This window comes from Sylvia atricapilla, chromosome 29, assembly GCF_009819655.1.
Source record: "Sylvia atricapilla isolate bSylAtr1 chromosome 29, bSylAtr1.pri, whole genome shotgun sequence".
In the NCBI taxonomy this organism is placed as follows: Eukaryota; Metazoa; Chordata; class Aves; order Passeriformes; family Sylviidae; genus Sylvia; species Sylvia atricapilla.
Genome location: NC_089168.1, coordinates 525,057 through 542,111, shown reverse-complemented (window position 1 = coordinate 542,111; position 17,055 = coordinate 525,057). Strand labels below are relative to the sequence as shown.

The 17,055-nt window shown below is 66.0% G+C and overlaps 4 protein-coding genes across 5 annotated transcripts; 1 reads left to right on the top strand and 3 right to left on the bottom strand.

Moving 5' to 3' along the window:
* Positions 1–199: 199 nt before the first annotated feature.
* On the bottom strand, positions 200–5,746 carry RND1 (Rho family GTPase 1). Of its 2 annotated transcripts, XM_066337630.1 has the most exons (5): positions 5,592–5,746; positions 5,422–5,509; positions 3,415–3,524; positions 2,545–2,679; positions 207–1,353 (listed from the first exon to the last, which is right to left on the bottom strand). In XM_066337630.1, the coding sequence occupies exons 1-5, from the start codon at positions 5,709–5,711 to the stop codon at positions 1,108–1,110; spliced, it is 699 nt and encodes a 232-aa protein (XP_066193727.1). In that variant the 5' UTR covers positions 5,712–5,746; the 3' UTR covers positions 207–1,107. The 2 variants fall into 2 exon arrangements, with proteins under 2 accessions (XP_066193728.1, XP_066193727.1); XM_066337631.1 differs by lacking the exon at positions 2,545–2,679 and having other exon boundaries at positions 200–1,353.
* Positions 5,747–6,513: 767 nt separating this feature from the next.
* CCDC65 (coiled-coil domain containing 65) lies at positions 6,514–9,042 on the top strand. Its single transcript, XM_066337419.1, is given in 8 exon segments — positions 6,514–6,639; positions 6,839–7,006; positions 7,078–7,247; positions 7,399–7,537; positions 7,616–7,813; positions 8,245–8,463; positions 8,546–8,698; positions 8,818–9,042. Coding segments are annotated over 8 exon segments (1,398 nt in total).
* A 383-nt stretch (positions 9,043–9,425) lies between these two features.
* On the bottom strand, positions 9,426–11,386 carry FKBP11 (FKBP prolyl isomerase 11). Its single transcript, XM_066337633.1, has 6 exons — positions 11,238–11,386; positions 10,730–10,795; positions 10,027–10,114; positions 9,912–9,945; positions 9,747–9,817; positions 9,426–9,659 (listed from the first exon to the last, which is right to left on the bottom strand). Exons 1-6 carry the CDS (start codon positions 11,352–11,354, stop codon positions 9,442–9,444), a joined length of 594 nt encoding a protein of 197 aa, XP_066193730.1. The 5' UTR covers positions 11,355–11,386; the 3' UTR covers positions 9,426–9,441.
* Positions 11,387–13,039: 1,653 nt separating this feature from the next.
* Positions 13,040–15,950, bottom strand: ARF3 (ADP ribosylation factor 3). Its single transcript, XM_066337634.1, has 5 exons — positions 15,859–15,950; positions 14,889–15,068; positions 14,668–14,778; positions 14,455–14,579; positions 13,040–14,036 (listed from the first exon to the last, which is right to left on the bottom strand). Exons 2-5 carry the CDS (start codon positions 15,034–15,036, stop codon positions 13,875–13,877), a joined length of 546 nt encoding a protein of 181 aa, XP_066193731.1. The 5' UTR covers positions 15,037–15,068; positions 15,859–15,950; the 3' UTR covers positions 13,040–13,874.
* Between the last annotated feature and the right edge of the window lie 1,105 nt (positions 15,951–17,055).

Here is a 17,055-nt window from a genome sequence, read left to right as displayed (position 1 = left end):
CGGTGTCCCCGTGTCCCTGAGCCTCCCACATCCCGCAGGCACCTTCTGCGTACCCAAATGAGGGCCCCGGGGCCGTGTCCCCGCGGCCCAGAGCACGCCAAACGCTGAAGGGTCCCTCCCGGGTCAGTGTCCCCCATGTCCCTGCACACCCTAAATCCCACGGGGACCGCCCCACGGTCGCCTCTGTGCAGCCCCGACTCGCCAGGGACCCCCAGGTCAGTGTCTCTGCCGGAGCCCCAGACCGCCACTGCGCCCCCATTCACAAGATACGGGGAGTCTCAGGCAGTGTCTGGGGCAGAAGAGGTGGGGGGACGCTTTTGGCACCCCCCAAAGACACCCCACCGCAGGGATTTTGCCTTCTGCACCAGCACCCAGGGGTGACAGCACAGCCCCACCTCAGTGTCACCATCACCAGTGATACCGACACATCCCAAGACTCCCAACATCCTCCAAAAAAACAGGATTCCTCCCCAAAACACAGAACCAGGCAGTGCTGCACATAGGTAGGTGTTATATTTCTGATAATAAATAAGCTTTTTAATAACACTGACATGGAACAGAGACACCCCCCCCCAAAGACAGTCCATAAAACAGCCCCCCTCCCCCCTCCCCAACCCATCAGGGTCCCCCAGGGCCAAGCAGCAGATGAGGGATGGGGTAAACGGGGAGAAAACAGGATGAGCCCATGGATGAGTCCCATGATGTGCACCCCAAACCCCACAGGGATCCTCAGGACAGCGTTCCTGCGTCCCCCAAACCCCACAGTGACCAGCCCAGGTTGATGTCCCTGAGGGTCTGGGCATCCCAGACCCCACAGGCACCCCCCCCTAGGGTTGATGTCCCCAGGGTCCTGTGCACCCCAAACCCCGCAGGGACTCGCTCAGGGTTGGGGAGCAGGTGAAGACACCCCCCAGGCACCCCCCTGCCATGGGGGCAGCCCCCAGGCTGTGGGGCTGGCAGGGCAATGGTGCGAGGGGAGGGCAGCAGCCCCTCATCCTCCTTCGTGGGGGGCTCCAGGGCCCTGTCCAGCCCCCCCTCACCCCATTCCAGGGACTTGGGGGGGGGACCCAAAGGTGTGTGTGTGCGGGGTCATTCCCTTCCCCCCCTTCACATGACGGAGCAGCTTTTTGCTTTTTCCTTCTTGAAGGTGGAGGAGATGAGCTCCGAGCGGCTGGGGAGGTGCAGGAGTCTCTTGGAGAGGCTGCGGGGAGGGCTGCGGGGGGGCTGCGGGGGGGCTTTGCTGAGACAGATGCCGGACACGGTCCGGAAGATGCTGTGGACGCTCTTTTCCGAGGTGAAGGCTGAGCATTCCAGGTATCCCTCGGCTCCCAGCTGCCTGGCGGCCGCACAGCCCTGGGAGCAACTCCGGAGTCAGACCATCGGGAGACCCCAAAACCACCCCCCACAAACACCGGGATCCCCCAAAATCAACCCCCACAAACACCGAGACACCCCAAAACCCACCTTCACAAACACCGGGATCCCCCCAAACCCACCTCCGTATCAGACCACCCCAAACTGACTACCCCTGCAAACAGTAGGATACCCCAAACCCACCCCCACAAACATGAGAATCCTCCAAAACCCACCCTCACAAACACCGGGACCCCCAAAATCAACCCCCACAAACACTGGGACACCCCAAACTGACCCCCACAAACACCGGGATCCCCCAAAACCCACCTCCGTATCAGACCACCCCAAACTGACTACCCCTGCAAACAGCAGGATACCCCAAACCCACCCCCACAAACATGAGAATCCTCCAAAACCCACCCTCACAAACACCGGGACCCCCAAAATCAACCCCCACAAACACTGGGACACCCCAAACTGACCCCCACAAACACCGGGATCCCCCAAAACCCACCTCCGTATCAGACCACCCCAAACTGACTACCTCTGTAAACAGCAGGATACCCCAAACCCACCCCCACAAACATGAGAATCCTCCAAAACCCACCCCCACAAATGCTGGGATCCCCCAAAACCCACCCTCACAAACACCAGGACACCCCAAACCCACCCCCACAAACACTGGGACACCCCAAACTGACCCCCACAAACGACAGGACCGCCAAAATCCACCCCCACAAACACCAGGACACCCCAAACCCACCCCCACAAACACTGGGATTCCCCAAAGTGACCCTCACAAACACCAGGACACCCCAAACTGACCCCTGTGCAAACACCAGGACCCCTCCAAACCCACCTCCACACCAGACCACAGGGACACCCCAAAATCAGCCCCACAAACACCAGGATCCCCTCAAACAGACCCCCACATCAGACCACAGGGACACCCCAAAATCAGCCCCCCCTGCAAACATCAAGATTCCCCCCAAACTGACCCACACATCAGACCACTGGAACACCCCAAACTCACCCCCACAAACACGGGAACACCCCAAACCTACTCCCCCGAAAACACCAGGACCCCACCAAATTCACCCCCACATCAGACCACCATTACACCCCAAAACCTACCCCCCCCCCTCAACCATCAAGACCCCTCTCAATCCACCCCGGGCCCCCCCAGACCTGCTCGTAGGAGATGGGTGCCTGTTTCTGGTGCGAGAGCTCCAGGAGGGTGCTCAGGTCTGTCCGAAGGTCCGTCTTGCACCCGATGAGCAGCACCCGTGTGTTGGGGCAATAATCCAGGATTTCTGTCTTCCACTGAGGGGTGAGGACAAGGAGCTGTTCTCAGGGGACCCCAAAACACTCTCCAGAGGGCGACCCCAGAGGGTTGGTGTCTCTCCATGTGCCAGCACAACCCAAACCCCACAGAGATACCCGCAGGAGAGTGTCCCCACATCCCTGAGCCCCCCAAAGGGATCTCTAGGGACAGGGTGCCTCAGCCTTGCCTCCCCAAATCCTACAGGAACCCCCTGGCTCAGTCTCCCTGGGCACCACAAACTCCACAGGGACTTCCCAGGATAGTGTCCTGACAGCCCTGAACCCCAAAAATCCTGATGGGACTCCCCAAGCCACACAGGAACACCACCTGGACTGTGTCCCTGCATCCCTGAGCCCCCAAACCCCATAGGGACCTCCTTGGGCAATGTCTCTGTGCACTCCAAACCCTGCAGGGATCACCCCATGTCATTGTTCCCCTGTCCTTGCAGCCCCCAAAGCCCACAGGCATCCCTGGGCTGGTGTCCCCACATCTCTGAGCCCCTCAAACCCCACAGGATCAGTGTCCCTGTGTCTGTGAGTCCCCCAAACCTCACAGGTGTCCCCTGGGCTGGTGTCCCCACATCTCTGACCCCCCCAAACCCTGCAGCATCAGCGTCCCTGTGTCTGTGAGTCCCCCAAACTTCACAGGGATCCCCCTGTATCGGTGTCCCCGCATCCTTGAGTCCCCCAAACCCCACAGGGACACTTGTCCTGGGGCCTGAGCCCCCTCCCCACCTTCTTGGTTGCACTGTCCAGGGTCTCGGGGCGGCTGACGTCGAAGCAGAGCAGGACGGCGTCCGAGTCGCTGTAGCACAGGGGACGCACGTTGTCATAGTAGGGAGAGCCTGGGGGAAAAGGAGGTGTCACCGCTCAGCCCCCCACCCCAGGGCCACCAGGAAAGGGGGTCTGGCAAAGGGACACAGCCCAGTTCCTGCCCAGTGTGAAGGGCACAGCTCTAGAGACCCCCAAAACAGACACAGCCTCATCCCTGCCCAGGTTGGGGACACAGCTCTAGAGACCCCCAAAACAGACACAGCCACATTCTTTCTTGGAGAGAAGGACACAGCTCTAGGGCTCCTCAAAAGGCCCAGGGCAGGACACAGCTCTTTAGCCCCCCAAAAGGGACAGAGACCCCCTCAAGCAGATACAGCCCTCTCCTTCCCGACATGGGGGGTCACACAGCTCTAGAGTCCACCAAAACACAGCCCCTAAAAGAGACACAGCTCCCCTCCTGCTCAGGGTGGTAGCCTAAAGAACCCCAAGAAGGCCAGAGGGACACAGTCCTTTAGCCCCTCAAAAGGGACACAGCCCCCCAAAAGACACAAAGCCACCTCCTGCCTGGGGTGGGGTGCACCGCCTTGGAGCCCCCCAGAAAGGACAGAGCCCCTCAAAATAGACACAGCCCCACTCCTGTCCAGCAGAGGGGTTCACAGTTTTGGAGAACCCCACATGAGAGAGGGGAGCACAGCTCTAGAGCCCTCTAAAACAGACACGGCACCCCAAAAGGAACAGGGGGACACAGAGTTCTAGACCCCCTCAAAAAAGACAAACCCTATTTGTGCCTGACGTGGGTGCACCGAGCTCTAGAGCCCCCCAAAAGGCACAGAGCCCCTCCAAACAGACAGACACACAGCTCTAGAGCCCCTCGAAAGGGACACAGCCCCCCATGGTGCCGAGGAGAGGGGCACAGCTCTGGAACCCCCCCAAATCGCCACCTCCGTCCCCGCAGCCCATCAACGTCGCATCGCGCCTTCACGAGGCAGCGGGAAATGGATCCCGCGGTGTTTATGTAACAGTCCCCCCCCGCCCCCCGTTCTGGGGAGCCCCGGCAGCACCGAGGGGTGTCAGGGCTGGGGGGAAGCTGCAGGAGGGAGCGGGACACGCCGCCACCCCCTCGGGGTCCTCGGGGACACGGAGCCACCAGCCCCGCACCCGGGACTGCGGGGGTCGCGGCGCGGGGGGATCAGAGAGGGGCTCAGCGGGGTGCGGGGGGGTCCGGGATGCCATTCTCCGAAACCCCCCCTGACCCCCCAAAGGCCTCGGAGGGGTTTCGCAGCCCAGACGCTCCGTGCACAGAATAGCAAAGAGGCTGCGCCAGCGCATCGCCATGGCAACCGGGGACCGGCGGGGACCCCCCCCGCCGGGGGGGACACTGCAGCACCGGGCAGGGCTGCCCCGACCCCCCCAACTCTTCGGGGTGCCCAGGGAAGGGCAACACCGAGATCTCCCATAATGCTGCCAATTCACAGGCAGGGCGCAGAGAGCAGCCCGGACCCCACCCGGGGGATGTGGGGAGCCCCCAAAGGAAGAGGTTCATCCCTCGGTGATTCCCCCACAGTGAGGTGGGTCCCTGGGGAGTACCCGCACCCCGCACACCCAGGGATATGACACTAGATCTGAAGCCCTCCCCAGCGCCACCACCAAGCTCCCCTCCGCCGCCGCAGGGACCACAAAACACCCCCGGGTTCCCAAAACACCACCGAGACCTCACTACGGCCACCAACGCCCCTTCCTCCCCGCGCTGCAGGTCCCCAAAACACCCTCGGGACGCCAAAACACCCCACTGCAGCGACCCCCCGCTCACTGCAGCCCCGCAATCCCAATCCCAATTCCAAACTACCTTCCCCAGCAATCAATCCGATCATCCCCTCCAGGGCCGGGGCAGCCCCCGCCGCACTCCACTGGTTCCAAAGCCCCCCGCCAACCCCCTAAACATGCACCGCGTGTGTCCCCCCCCGGTACCGGAGGTGTCCCAAAGGCTCAGTTCCACCCGCTGCTCCTCGCTGGCCAGACACGCCGTGTAGTTCTCAAACACGGTGGGCACGTACGTCTGCAACGGCACCAAGAGCATCAGCGCCCAGTCCCGCTTTGCCGGTGCCCGCCGCCGATTCCCGGTGCCGGTCTGGGCTCACCTCGGGATAGCAATCCTTGGCCAGCACCTGCAGCATGGCCGTCTTGCCGCACTGCACGTCGCCCACCAGCACCAGCTTGCACCGGGCCGGAGCGGCCGGTGCTGGCCTCCGCTCCCGCATGGCGGCAGCCCGCACGGATCCCCCGTGCTGTCACCCACCCACCGCCCTGCGCCCCGCCGCCGCAGCGCCCTTATATACCCCGCCGGCAGCTGGGCCCGCCCACGGCGGCGCCCGCCCGCCAATCACGGCTGGGAATCCCGAAGCGCCAGCCAATAGCGAAGAGGCAGAGCCGGCGGGCCCCGCCCCGTGGGGGTGCCAGCGCGTTCTTGCCCGCCAGGGGGCGCCAGTGCGGCTCAGGGCGGAAGTGCCGCCGAGGCCCCGCCCCCGAGCGGGAGCGGCCGTTGCCGGGAGACGGGCGGGACGCGGGAGCGCGGCCGGGAGCGGGGCCGGTACCGGGGAACGGGAGCCCAGGGCCGGGAGGGAGGCCGCAAAGGCGGAGATGGGGGTGGGCAAGGGGCGGTGGGAGCTTGCGAGGGAGCGGGCTGAGCCTAGGAAGGCTCTAGGGATGGGGATGGGCAGCGGAAAATGGGTCTTGGGGGAGGCCTCGGGGGAGAGATGGAAAATAGGTCTGGGGGGGTCACTGGAAGGGAGATGGGGGTGAGTAGGAGTTGATGGGGTCTGGGGGTACTCCCAAGTGGTGGGGGAGTTACGGATGAGCAAGGGGAAACAGGTCTGGGGAAGCCTGGGGAGGGAGTTGGGGATGGGTAGAAGTCTGTGGCGTCTGGGGGTACCCCATAATACGGGGTCTGGAGCGGGAGGTGGAGATGGGCAGGGGGAATGGGCCTTGTGGGGGCCGTGGAGGGGGCACCACACAGACCTCAGGCACCCCCCGACCCCTCCCGCTGTGTCCCCTTCTCCAGCCATGGCGGGTTCCCGTTTCACTGCCCCCACGGCAGCCGAGGCCGAGCTGCTGCTGCTGCAGAAACAAGCGCTGGTTGAGGAGGAGGCGGCCAAAGCCAAACGGGAACTGCTCACTCACTTCCTGCAGGTCCAGGACCCCACTGCAGCCTCCCTCGATCGCCTCCAAACTCCATCCCCCTAAGCTCCCAAACCACCTTTCCCCACCAAATGTCCCCATCATCCCCCCCCAGGGCTGGGGCTGCCCCTGTTCTGCTGCACCCCCTGGTACCAGAGGCAGCCCCAACCTCACTCCTGCCCCTTTCCCACCTCCCACGGCCCTTCCACAGGAGAAATTATCCCGTGAGGAGCAGAGCAGCAAGTGGGGTCTCCACAAGGTCCGCACGGCCTGGCGCTCGGCCCAGCGCAAGGCCAAGGACCAAGAGCTGCGCCAGGACATCGAGATCCTCAGTCAGACCTTCACACGGGTCATAGACTGCAAGGATGGCGTCATTGAGGTGGCTGCAGGGCTGGCAGGGCAGGGGGAGGTGCCAGGGGACACACATGACCTCCCCAAAAATCTCCCCAGGCGCTGGTCAGGGAGCTGGAGGAAGCAGAGGAGCAGCAGAACCAGGCCCTGCGCAGCCACCTGCACCTCACTGACCAACTGCTGCACCTCCAGCGCTGCCGCCTGGGCTACCTGGAGCGGGGCTTTGATGCCCAGGTGGACGCCCTGAAGGCCGAGTTTGAAGCTGAGAGGTGTGGAATTTCAGGGGGAGAAGGGGAATGGGGCAGCAGTGGCACCCATGGGTTCTCCTGAGATGGAGTTGAACCTTCCCTGGCCCCACTGGGACCCCTGCAGCATCTCTGTCAGGGAGCAAACCCCTTTGCCCTGCATACATCCCTGCAGAAAGACCATTCTGGAGCAGCAAGAATGGGAAAGCTGCTGCCTGCAGGACATGGCGCTGGCCACGGAGCAGGATCACGCCAAGAATGACCACGAGGCCGTGCTGAACTTCCAGAGTGCCCGAGATGACATCAAAAACAAGGCAAATAGAACAAGGGAGCATCGAGGGGCTTTTAGGGCTGGCAAGAGAGGTTTAGGGGTGTAACCTGTGTGTCCCCAGTGCTGGCAGGAGCAGGAGTACAGCCGCCTGCAGCTCGTGGCCAGGCTGGAGAAGCTGTGGGACCAGATCCAGAAGGCCCGGCAGAGCTATGCCCAGGCCACAGAGAAGAAGAAGGTGGAGTTCGAGGCACTGAAGAAGAAGTGTGAGAAGAGTTCCTGGGATATTGATGCACAGGCGAAGAAGCTGCAGAACCTCCAGGTTTTGGCAGGGTGCTGGGTGGTTGTGGGAGTGGGGTCACCCACATTCCCCGCTCATTTTCCATGGAATCATGGAATTGTCAAGTGTGGAAAAGCCTCTGAGACCCATTAAGTCCAACCCAGAACTGGCAAAGAGGTGACAACAGGCTGGGCTAAGCAGGGGGGCCCCCAAGAGTTTGTGGAGCAGTGCCTGAGCCATGCAATCATGGAATTATTGAGGCTGGAAAAGTGCCTAAAACCATCAAGTCCAACCATTCTCTCAGCACTGCCAAGGCCACCACTAAACCACGTCCCCAGGGGCCACATCCCCGTGGTTTTTGAGCACCTCCAGGGACAATGCCTCCACCACTGCCCTGAACAACCCATTCCAATTGCTGGGCCACCCTTTCCAAGGAGGAATTTTCCCCAAAACCCAGTCTGTTGTTTCACCAGGAGATGGTCACAACCATTAAGGGCCAGATCGCGGCTCACCTGCAGGAGAGCGAGAGGCAGAACCAGCGCATACGGGAGGATAAGGAACACGCCCTGCAGAAGCTCCAGAAGCTCCGGGCTCAGAGCAGCCAGGCCAGGGCCACAGCTCACACCCACCTGGTCACGCTCACCTGCCAGTGCAGTGCCACTCTCAAGGTGCTGCAGCAGTTGGTGGAGAAGGTGAGTTGGGCAGTGCCGAGTGGGGATGTCCCTGTGTCCTGCTGACCCTTCCCACCTCCCCTTCCTGGTGTCCCCCTCCCAGGCCCAGCGCATCCTGCGCCTGGCTGAGATGTGCCGCAGGCTGGAGACAGAGGAGGAGAAGGTGCTGCCCTTCTACCCCTCCTCACTGGCCGAGTGGGAGCAGCAAAATGCCCGCAGGGTCCTGGAGGAGCCCCCCACTGAGCCCCTGGCACTGGTGAGGAGGCACCGCCGCAGTCCTCAGGGAACAAGGGCTGTGATTCAGCCCTGGGGTTCACCCAGCTGCGGTTTGGGCCAGGCTGGAGACCCCAAACTCTCCCCGCTGCCTCTCCCCAGGCCTTGCAGGACTACGTGGGGCTGGAGCAGTTCTGGAAGAGGTTCAACAAGGCGAAGCTGGAGGAGAAGGCGCTGGAGCAGGCGCGGGCAGCCCTGGCAGACAGGAACCAGAACCTTCGTGGGCTGCTCCAGCAGTATCTGGCAGGGGTTGCAATCAACCAGAAGATGCCTTGAGACCCCCAACCCCTCCTCGCTGCCAAGCAAAAGCTGCATCCCCAAAAATGAGCCCCGTATTGTGGAGGAGCCACGCTCAGGGATATTTGGTATGGTGCACCTCAAGAGCCTCTGGGGAGGGGTCAACCACCAGGACCCCATTCCTGGCTCCACCAGCTGCAGCTGAAGCTCCCTGGTAAACCAGGGACCTGCCTGGTGTTTGGGGCCTCCAGGGACTGTCACTGCTTGGATATGCCTTAAAAGAGCAAAACTGCCTGAAAAATGTGCTCCAGGGTCTTATTTCTGGCATTCATTGAGTCCGTCACTTCCCGCTCAGGTGTGACACGACCCATCAAGGCCCTGGAGCAGGCAGGGAGCTGAGGGGTGCACAGCCCCTTCCCACTGCTCTGTGCCCATCACTGTTTCAGGAAGAGCAGCCATGGAGCAGCCACAGATGCCGAGGGGAAGGTTTTATTTCTTTTTGGCTTTGTTCCTCTTCTCCTCCTTCTGTTTTTTCTTGGAGAGCTTGGGGCTGCTGGCCTTGCGGTACAGGTGGAAGCCAATGAGCCCCAGCAGTGCCGGCACCAGCCCCAGGCACAGCAGTGGCACCACCTCGTTCACCACCTTCTGCCAGTAACTGGCCCGGGACAACCCCACCAGCTCCACCTCGAACCGCAGCACCGCGTCACCTGCAAGGGGGGACACAGCCTGAGCAGGGCCCCCACAGAGACCCCACGTGGGGTGCACTCTGAGAGACCCTTGAGGGCTGCACTCACCTGGGATGGTGGGGGGAGAGCCCCGCTTGCCGTAGGCTAAGTGAGGGGGAATGATGGCTCTGCGCTTCTCCCTGCCACAGTGAGAGTGTTGGTGCCACAAATCACAGTGGTAGGGACACTGTGGAGGGGACACTGCCCACCCCTGTGTCCCACATCCACGCTTACCCTACACACATGTCCAGCAGACTCTGCTCCAGACCTGTAACAGAGCGGGGTGAGGGTGAGTGGGGATTACCCTGGTTGCCTTCCTTACCCCGCTCCCCCTGAGCCCCTCACTCACCGGGAATGACTTGGCGTTTGCCCAGCTCCACCTGGAGGGGGTCCCGGCTCAGTGAGGAGTCGATGATCCGGCCATCCTCCAGGGTGCCCTGTGGGGGGCATGGCCACAGTCACTGCCACGGTCACCCGTGGCAACACAGCCCTGGCACTTGCTCTATGTGGCTGCCAGTGTGCCCCCAGTGCCGCTCTGGTGCTGGTCCCTGTGCTGACCCCAGTCCCTCCTTGTGCCATTCCTGTGCTGATCCCAGTCCCGGTACTCTCCATGTGACGCTGGGACATCCTCACTGTTCCCGGTGCCAGGGCCACCCCAAGGTAACCCTCGGGCTGATCCCAGTGCCAGCCATGCCCATACCAGGGTTGTCCCATGCCAGCCTCAGCGGCACTCCAGGTGCCACCCAGAGCCCATCTTAGGGCTGTCCCCATGCCAGTTTCAGCGGCATCATGGCACCATCCCCTTGTCCAGCCCAGTGCCGTCCTCATGCCCACCCCGGTACTACCCTTACGCTCACCCCGGTTCCACCACGGTACCATCCCATTACCCACTCCGGTACCGCCCTATTGCCCACCCCGGTACCACCCCCGGTACCGCCCCGGCGCCGCCCCGGTGCCGGCCGAGGCCCCCCGCGCCGCTGCCGGTGCCGGTGCCCCCAGCCCCGCCCGCCGGAGCGCAGTGCTGACGTGTTCCTCCCGCCGCCCGCCCGCACCGTGTAGTGGATGTGCACCGTGTCCCCCGGCGCCGACAGCTCCGTGCAGCCCTCGGGCGGGGGCACCTGCAACGGGGAGGTCACGGGGAGCCGGGACGGGGCCCCCTCCCCTCGGGGTGCCCACAGCCCCCGTGCCCACGGGTCCCCCCGAGCGCTCCGAGAGCCCAACTCCCACCCGGGTCCCCTGCCCTCGGTGCGCCGCGTTCCTCCGCCACCGCCCGCTCCTCCCGGTGCCCTCCCATCGCAGCCCGGTCCTCCCGGCGCCCCGTGGCTCCCCCGCTCCGCAGCCCGGGCCTCCCGCTGCCTTCTTTCCCCGGCCCGTGCCCAGGCCGGGCTCCCCGGTGCCCCCCGAGCAGCACCATCCCGCTGCTGCCCCGTGTCCCGCCGCTCCCGCCGTTCCCTGCCGGTCCCGCCCCGGTCTCAGCTCCCTGCCCAAGGGGCCCGCGTGGATCCCCGGTGCCCGGTGTCTCCCGTTCAGCCCCGGTTCCCCCGTTCCCCCCGGGCTCACGATCGTTTCCAGCCGTAGCTCCCGGGCTCCCGTTTCGCTTTCGCTCTCGGCGGCGCGGGAGAGCGGCAGCGGCGGCAGCAGCAGTGCCAGGAACAGCAGCGCGGCGGGGAACGGCATGGCCGGGCTGGCGGCGGAGGAACGGGGACCGGGACCGGGACCGCCCCCCACCTCGGGCCCCGCCCCCGGGACCGCCCCCACACCGAGACCGGCCCCGGGACGGGCACCCGCAGCTGCTCCGGGCCCCAGCGGAGTTGGGGGACAGGAGGATGCTCAGGACCGCCGCTGCCTCGGTGCCCGGTGCCACGCGGGCGCCTGCCCTCCGTGGGGACCCCGGTGGGCACCTGAGTCCTGCCCTGCCCGGGGACCGGCCCGGCGGCTTCGGCCCACACCGAGCGGGGTGGGTGAGGGTCAGAGAGGGGGCCAAGGCGGGGGTCTGGGCGGGGGTCCGGGCCGGGGGACGCGTCCCAGGCACCGGTTGGGTGCAGCCCCCGGTGTCCTGGCGCCGCCGGTGCCAGCAGGCGGCAGCACAGCCCGGGGAAACCGGCACCCACCGGGGCCCAGGACCCCTCCCCGGGTGCAGAACCTTTCTCCAGCACCCCACAGGTGCAAGTCATTCCTTCTCCTGACATTTCTGCAGCTCTTCCTGCCCCGGTTGTGCAGGACAAGGGAAGCCGAGCCCCGCGCCCGGGCCGGGGTCCCGCGGGCCGGCTGGAGCCCGGTGGGATGGAACCTGCCCCATAACCCCCGTCCCTGTCCCTGGGGACACCCAGCCCCTAGGGCACAGGGAATCTCCGGGAACACATCTCCCCGGTCTGATGGGGTCACACGGTGGGCAGCCTGTGTCCCCCGCCCCGTCCGCGGGGATGGCTTCATTGCCGGCACTGGTGTCACCGGCCCGGTGCAGCTCCAGGATGGTGACGACTTTGACGCCGGGTGCAGCTCCCGGACGACGGCATCGGCACGCCGGCCCCACCGGCGCACCCACATACCAGCCTCGGTTGCCGAGAGGTGGGGAAGCCGGGCTGGCGGCTGGGCCCGGGGCGCTAATGGGATTAGGGGCGCCGGGTCAGCCCTCGCCACACAAAGCCGTCGGTCCAGCCGGTGGGAACGCGTCGGTGCCGGCACCGCTGCTCCCACCCACCGGGGAACCCCGGTCATCCATCCACACTGCAGCTCCCGGAGCCCCGGTCATTCCCACTTTGACTCCCCAGTATCATAGCCACGGCCCACAGCCCACTCTGGGGCACTGGTCACCTGCACTGGAGCTCCCCCATGTCATCTCCATGGCCCCCACCCCACTGGGGAGCCCCGGTCACCCCCATTCCAGGCCCTGATGCTGACTCTGCAGCTCCCACCCGCCAGGGAGCCCCTGCCACAGCCCCCTGGTGTCACCGCCACAGCCAACAGCCCCCCAGCCACCAATCCAGAGGGGACACAGGGATGGGATGGCAGTGCCGGCCCCAAATGCGACTCAGTCCCCCCTTAACCCATGCGGGGGGGTGATTTGGGGTAGGGGTGGCGGCGGGGGGCCAAGTCCCACTCGCGCCCATCCCAGCACTGGCACCGTCCCCACGCCCCAGCTGGGATTAGCGCTAATGGGATTTACCATTTCATCCAATATTCCCCTAAAGATGAGCCTGGGAAGGGGTGGGGGCCCCCCTTGCCCCCTGCCAGCCCCACCTCACCCCCCCTGCCCCGTTAAGCTCTTTCTAATTAAAGCCAGCCCAGGGCTGTCCATCACCGTCCCCTCCGCAGGACCCCCACACTGGGGGGGCTGCGGAAGAAGAGACCAGGGGCAGCGCTACATAAAACATGTTTAATATCCAAGGGGGGGGTCAGGGGAGGTCACCCACCGTCTCAGGCGCAGGGGGCTGGAGGAGGGGGGGGGCTGAGAACACACGTCCCTGGACAGGGCAGAGCCGCAGCGACACGTCACACCAAGCACAGACCAGGGGTATAAATACGGTGCTGGGGAGGGGGGGGGACAGTATGGGCTGGGGGAGGACACCGTCCGTCCGTGAGGGGCAGGGACATACAATCACTATGCTGGCATGGGGTGGGGGGGCAGGCGGCCAGGACGAGGGGGGGGAGCATGGCCACGGAGACCATGAGGGTCCTGCCAGCCCCGTGCCCCCCCCTCTGCGGGGGTCACGCTGCGGGGAGGAGACCTGCCTCGAAGTGACATGGGGGGGCCGGGGACGTGTGGGACGCCCAGGGGGGCACACGGGGCCGGGAAGGGGTGCTGGGAGGGAGGGGGAGGTGTATAGTCCCAAATCCCACCCCATGGCCCTGCTGCCCCCACATTTGGTCCACAGGAAGGCGAGGGGTGCAGGGACATGCATGGGGATGGAATGTCCCCGGCCCACCCCGGGCAGGGCAGTGCCAAGGTGGTGCCCCCAGCCCCCATCCCACCCTCCCGGGGCTCTGCCCCTGCCCCCCCGGGCGTTATATAGAGCTCTAAATCCACGCACGCACACACGAGATCCGAGGGGAACCAGGGGGACCCCAAAAAAGGCGAAAAACCCCACAGCAACCGGTGCCAGAAGAAAGCAAAACCCAACCGGGGCAGGGAGGGGGCGGCCGGGGGGGGCCCTGGCGCGGCCCAGGGGGGCCGGGGGGGCACAGAGGGACCCCCCCTCACTTCTTGTTCTTGAGCTGATTGGCGAGCCAGTCGAGGCCCTCGTAGAGCCCATCCCCGCTGGTGGCACAGGTGGCCTGGATGTACCAGTTACGGTGGCGCAGGGAGTGCAGCCCCAGCTTGTCCGTGATCTCCGCTGCGTTCATGGCATTGGGCAGGTCCTGGAGCAGACAGGGGAGGTCACACAGGGGCCTGATGCTGCAGGAATGGATAAGAGCCCTCCACGGGGGCTGGCATCAGCCTTGATGCCATGGGGGTGGGCACAACTCTGCCACAGGGGATCGTGATCAGCCCTGATGCTACAGGAAGGAGAGGGAAATCTGCCATGGGGATGGGAGACACCAGCCCTGACACCACAGGGACGGCCAGGGGGCTTGTTAAAGACCAACCCTGGTGCCATGGAGATGGCCCCGGGGGCCACCACCATCTCTGATGCTGCAGCGATGGACGTGGCTCTGTGACAGAGCCTCTTTGACACCAACCTTGATGCCACACGAAGTCCTACACCAGGGACAGCTGCCCTGCCATCCTGGGGATGTCTCAGTCCCACCGCAGGGCCCTCCCCGCCCCCAGACCCACCTGCTTGTTGGCGAAGACCAGGAGGACGGCGTCCCGCAGCTCATCCTCCGCCAGCATCCGCATCAGCTCCTCCCGCGCCTCGTTCACCCGCTCCCGGTCGTTGCTGTCCACCACAAAGATCAGCCCTGGGGAGAGGAGCGGGCATTGACGGGGTCTCTGTGGCCACTCTGCCCCCTGAGCCCCCCCCCCCGAGGTGTCCCCTGAGACACCTACCCTGGGTGTTTTGAAAGTAATGCCTCCAGAGGGGCCGGATCTTGTCCTGCCCACCCACATCCCACACGGTGAAGCTGATGTTCTTGTACTCCACTGTCTCAACGTTGAAGCCTGCGGGGAGCGACAGCGGAGGGAAACTGAGGCACGGGGAGCCACTAGCCCCTTCAAAGGAGCCCTGACGGGGAGCGGTCTCTGCTCAGTGTCCCCCCAACCCCACCCACCGATGGTGGGGATGGTGGTGACAATCTCCCCCAGTTTGAGCTTGTAGAGGATGGTGGTCTTCCCAGCAGCGTCCAGCCCCACCATCAGGATCCGCATCTCCTTCTTCCCAATGAGGCTCTTCAGCAGGTTCCCGAAGATGTTGCCCATGGTGACGGCGGCGCTGGCTCCGAGGCCGGATCCTGCAGGGGCATGGGGCAGGCTGGGGGAGGTCCTGAAATCTGCGGGGATGGGGCTCGGGGGTCCCCCGTGCTTGGGAGGGGGCTGCAGGGATCAGGGATCCTCATGTCCTGAAGGGGTGCAGGGCTTGGGGAACCCCAGGCAAGGGGCTGGGGAGGGGGCTGCGCACTGTACGGGGGTGTCTCCGTGCAGCTCCATATGGGGGGCTGCAAAGATGGGGATCCCGAGCTCCCCCCTGCTGCGCCCTGCCAAAGGACAGCCCAGGGCGCTGCACTGGGGGAAACTGAGGCAGGGCTGTCGCCCTCCTCCAGAAGAGCAGAGCCCCCCCGGACCCAACCCCTCCTCTGCACCCTCAGCCTCCGCACGATGCCCCCATCACCGCAGCCCCGCCGGAGGGGGAAGCCCCCATCGGCCCCCCCGCACCGCAGCGCGCCCCTTCCCCCCCAGCGCGTGCAGCCCCCGCGCCCCCGGGACCCCCGAATTCACCGCTCCCCGTCTTTGCCACCCCCCCAATGGCAGCGCGCCCCCAAACCGCCGCCTCTCCACCCCGCACTGCGCCGCCCCCCCTTGCGCATTGCCCCCCGCCCCCGGCCGCCGCACCGCACCGCGGCTCCCCCCCGCCCCCGGGACGACCCCCTACCCGCCGGGGCTCCGCGCCCCCGCCGCGCCGGGCACCGCGGCACGCGCTGCAGCCCCCCCGCGCCGGTGCCGCGCCGACCCCCCCCGCGTACCCCCGCGCACCCCGCGGCGATGCCCGAGCCCCGCATCCCCGGACCGTGCGGCCCCCCGCACCTGGTGCCGGTGCCGGTTCCGCCCCCGCCGCCGCTGACTCTGCACCGCTCCCGCCGCCGGAAGCGGAGGCCCCGATCGCGCCGATCTCGCGAGAGCGCCCGGTGCCCCCCCCCGCCGCCCCGCGCTGCTTCCCGCAACCCCCCCCGGGACCGGGGGCGCGCGCGGGGAGCGGGGGGTGCGATCGCGAGAGCCACGAGGCGTTACCATGGCAACGGCTGCAGCAGTGCGGGGGGGCCGCTGTGAGGGGGAGTCCCGGTGTGCCGGTGTCCCCCCCCCCGCCATGAGCCCGGCCCGGGGGGCACCGGGACCCGCACCGGGGCGGCAGAGCCTCGTCCCGACGGGAGCTGCACCGGCGAGGCGGGATATGGGGAGAGCGGGGTCCCGGGTGTTTCCCCCCCCCAGCCCCGCTATGAGCACCGGGGAGGCAGAGTCCCGACAGAGGGGGGACCCTTGTGCTTAACGGGGAAGGGGACCCCAACACCGTGACGGGGGGCAGGCTGAGCACCCCCGCACCCTGCCGGTAGAGTCGGTACGGAGGTGTCCGGTGCAGGCAGGGCAGGGGCCGGGACGGGGCACGGGGGACCCGCGAGTGTTCCCCATGTCCGTCTGTCCCCGTTGTCCGCCTGTCCGTCCCTGCTCGGTGCCACGGGACAGGACGGATGTCCCCCTCTCCCAAGCAGGTACCGGCAGCCAGCCCGGGGGCGTCGGGCAGCACCGGCCGCCCGACGGCTGCGGGAACTGCTCCAGCGGCACCCCAGGACTGGGGGGATCCCGAGCATCGGGCCGCCGGACCGCCGTGGGCTGCAGCAGGAGGGGATGGGGGGAACAAGGGTCGGGGCACCCGGCAGGGAGTGAGAGGGCCGGAGGGCCCCACGCTGGAGCGGGGGAGGCGAGGGCTATGGTTGCGCCCCGCCGCTGGTGGCACAGCCCCGGGCAGGGCCCTCCCAGCCGCGCCTCGGGGCCTCCCCGCGGCCGCTGACCTCAGCCCCGGGAGCCCCGACGGGGCGGAGGCCCGAGGGCGTGGACACGGCCCGGCCCGGCCGGGAACCGGGGCGGGGGGGGCGGGAGTGCCGTGCTGGAGCAGACCCCGGGTCGGCCCTGGGCTCCTCCCGGGCCGGGGGAAGGGGTGCGGGTGGGTGCCGGTGCGAGCCCCCCACCCCCGCCACCGTCCCCGGCTTTGTCCGTCCTTGAATTAAA

Excerpts from the sequence above, each read along its gene's own strand:
- RND1 (XM_066337630.1), bottom strand. The coding sequence starts at position 5,711 with ATGCGGGAGCGGAGGCCAGCACCGGCCGCTCCGGCCCGGTGCAAGCTG. Across the intron at positions 5,510-5,591 it reads CCAAGGATTGCTATCCCGAG|ACGTACGTGCCCACCGTGTT; the intron begins GTGAGCCCAGAC and ends GTGCCGTTGCAG. Across the intron at positions 3,525-5,421 it reads GAGCCTTTGGGACACCTCCG|GCTCTCCCTACTATGACAAC; the intron begins GTACCGGGGGGG and ends CTTTTCCCCCAG.
- FKBP11 (XM_066337633.1), bottom strand. The coding sequence starts at position 11,354 with ATGCCGTTCCCCGCCGCGCTGCTGTTCCTGGCACTGCTGCTGCCGCCG. Across the intron at positions 10,796-11,237 it reads AGCTACGGCTGGAAACGATC|GTGCCCCCGCCCGAGGGCTG; the intron begins GTGAGCCCGGGG and ends TCCCCGTTGCAG. Across the intron at positions 9,946-10,026 it reads CAAACGCCAAGTCATTCCCG|GTCTGGAGCAGAGTCTGCTG; the intron begins GTGAGTGAGGGG and ends GCTCTGTTACAG.
- ARF3 (XM_066337634.1), bottom strand. The coding sequence starts at position 15,036 with ATGGGCAACATCTTCGGGAACCTGCTGAAGAGCCTCATTGGGAAGAAG. Across the intron at positions 14,779-14,888 it reads CACCACCATCCCCACCATCG|GCTTCAACGTTGAGACAGTG; the intron begins GTGGGTGGGGTT and ends CGCTCCCCGCAG. Across the intron at positions 14,037-14,454 it reads TGGTCTTCGCCAACAAGCAG|GACCTGCCCAATGCCATGAA; the intron begins GTGGGTCTGGGG and ends TGTCTGCTCCAG.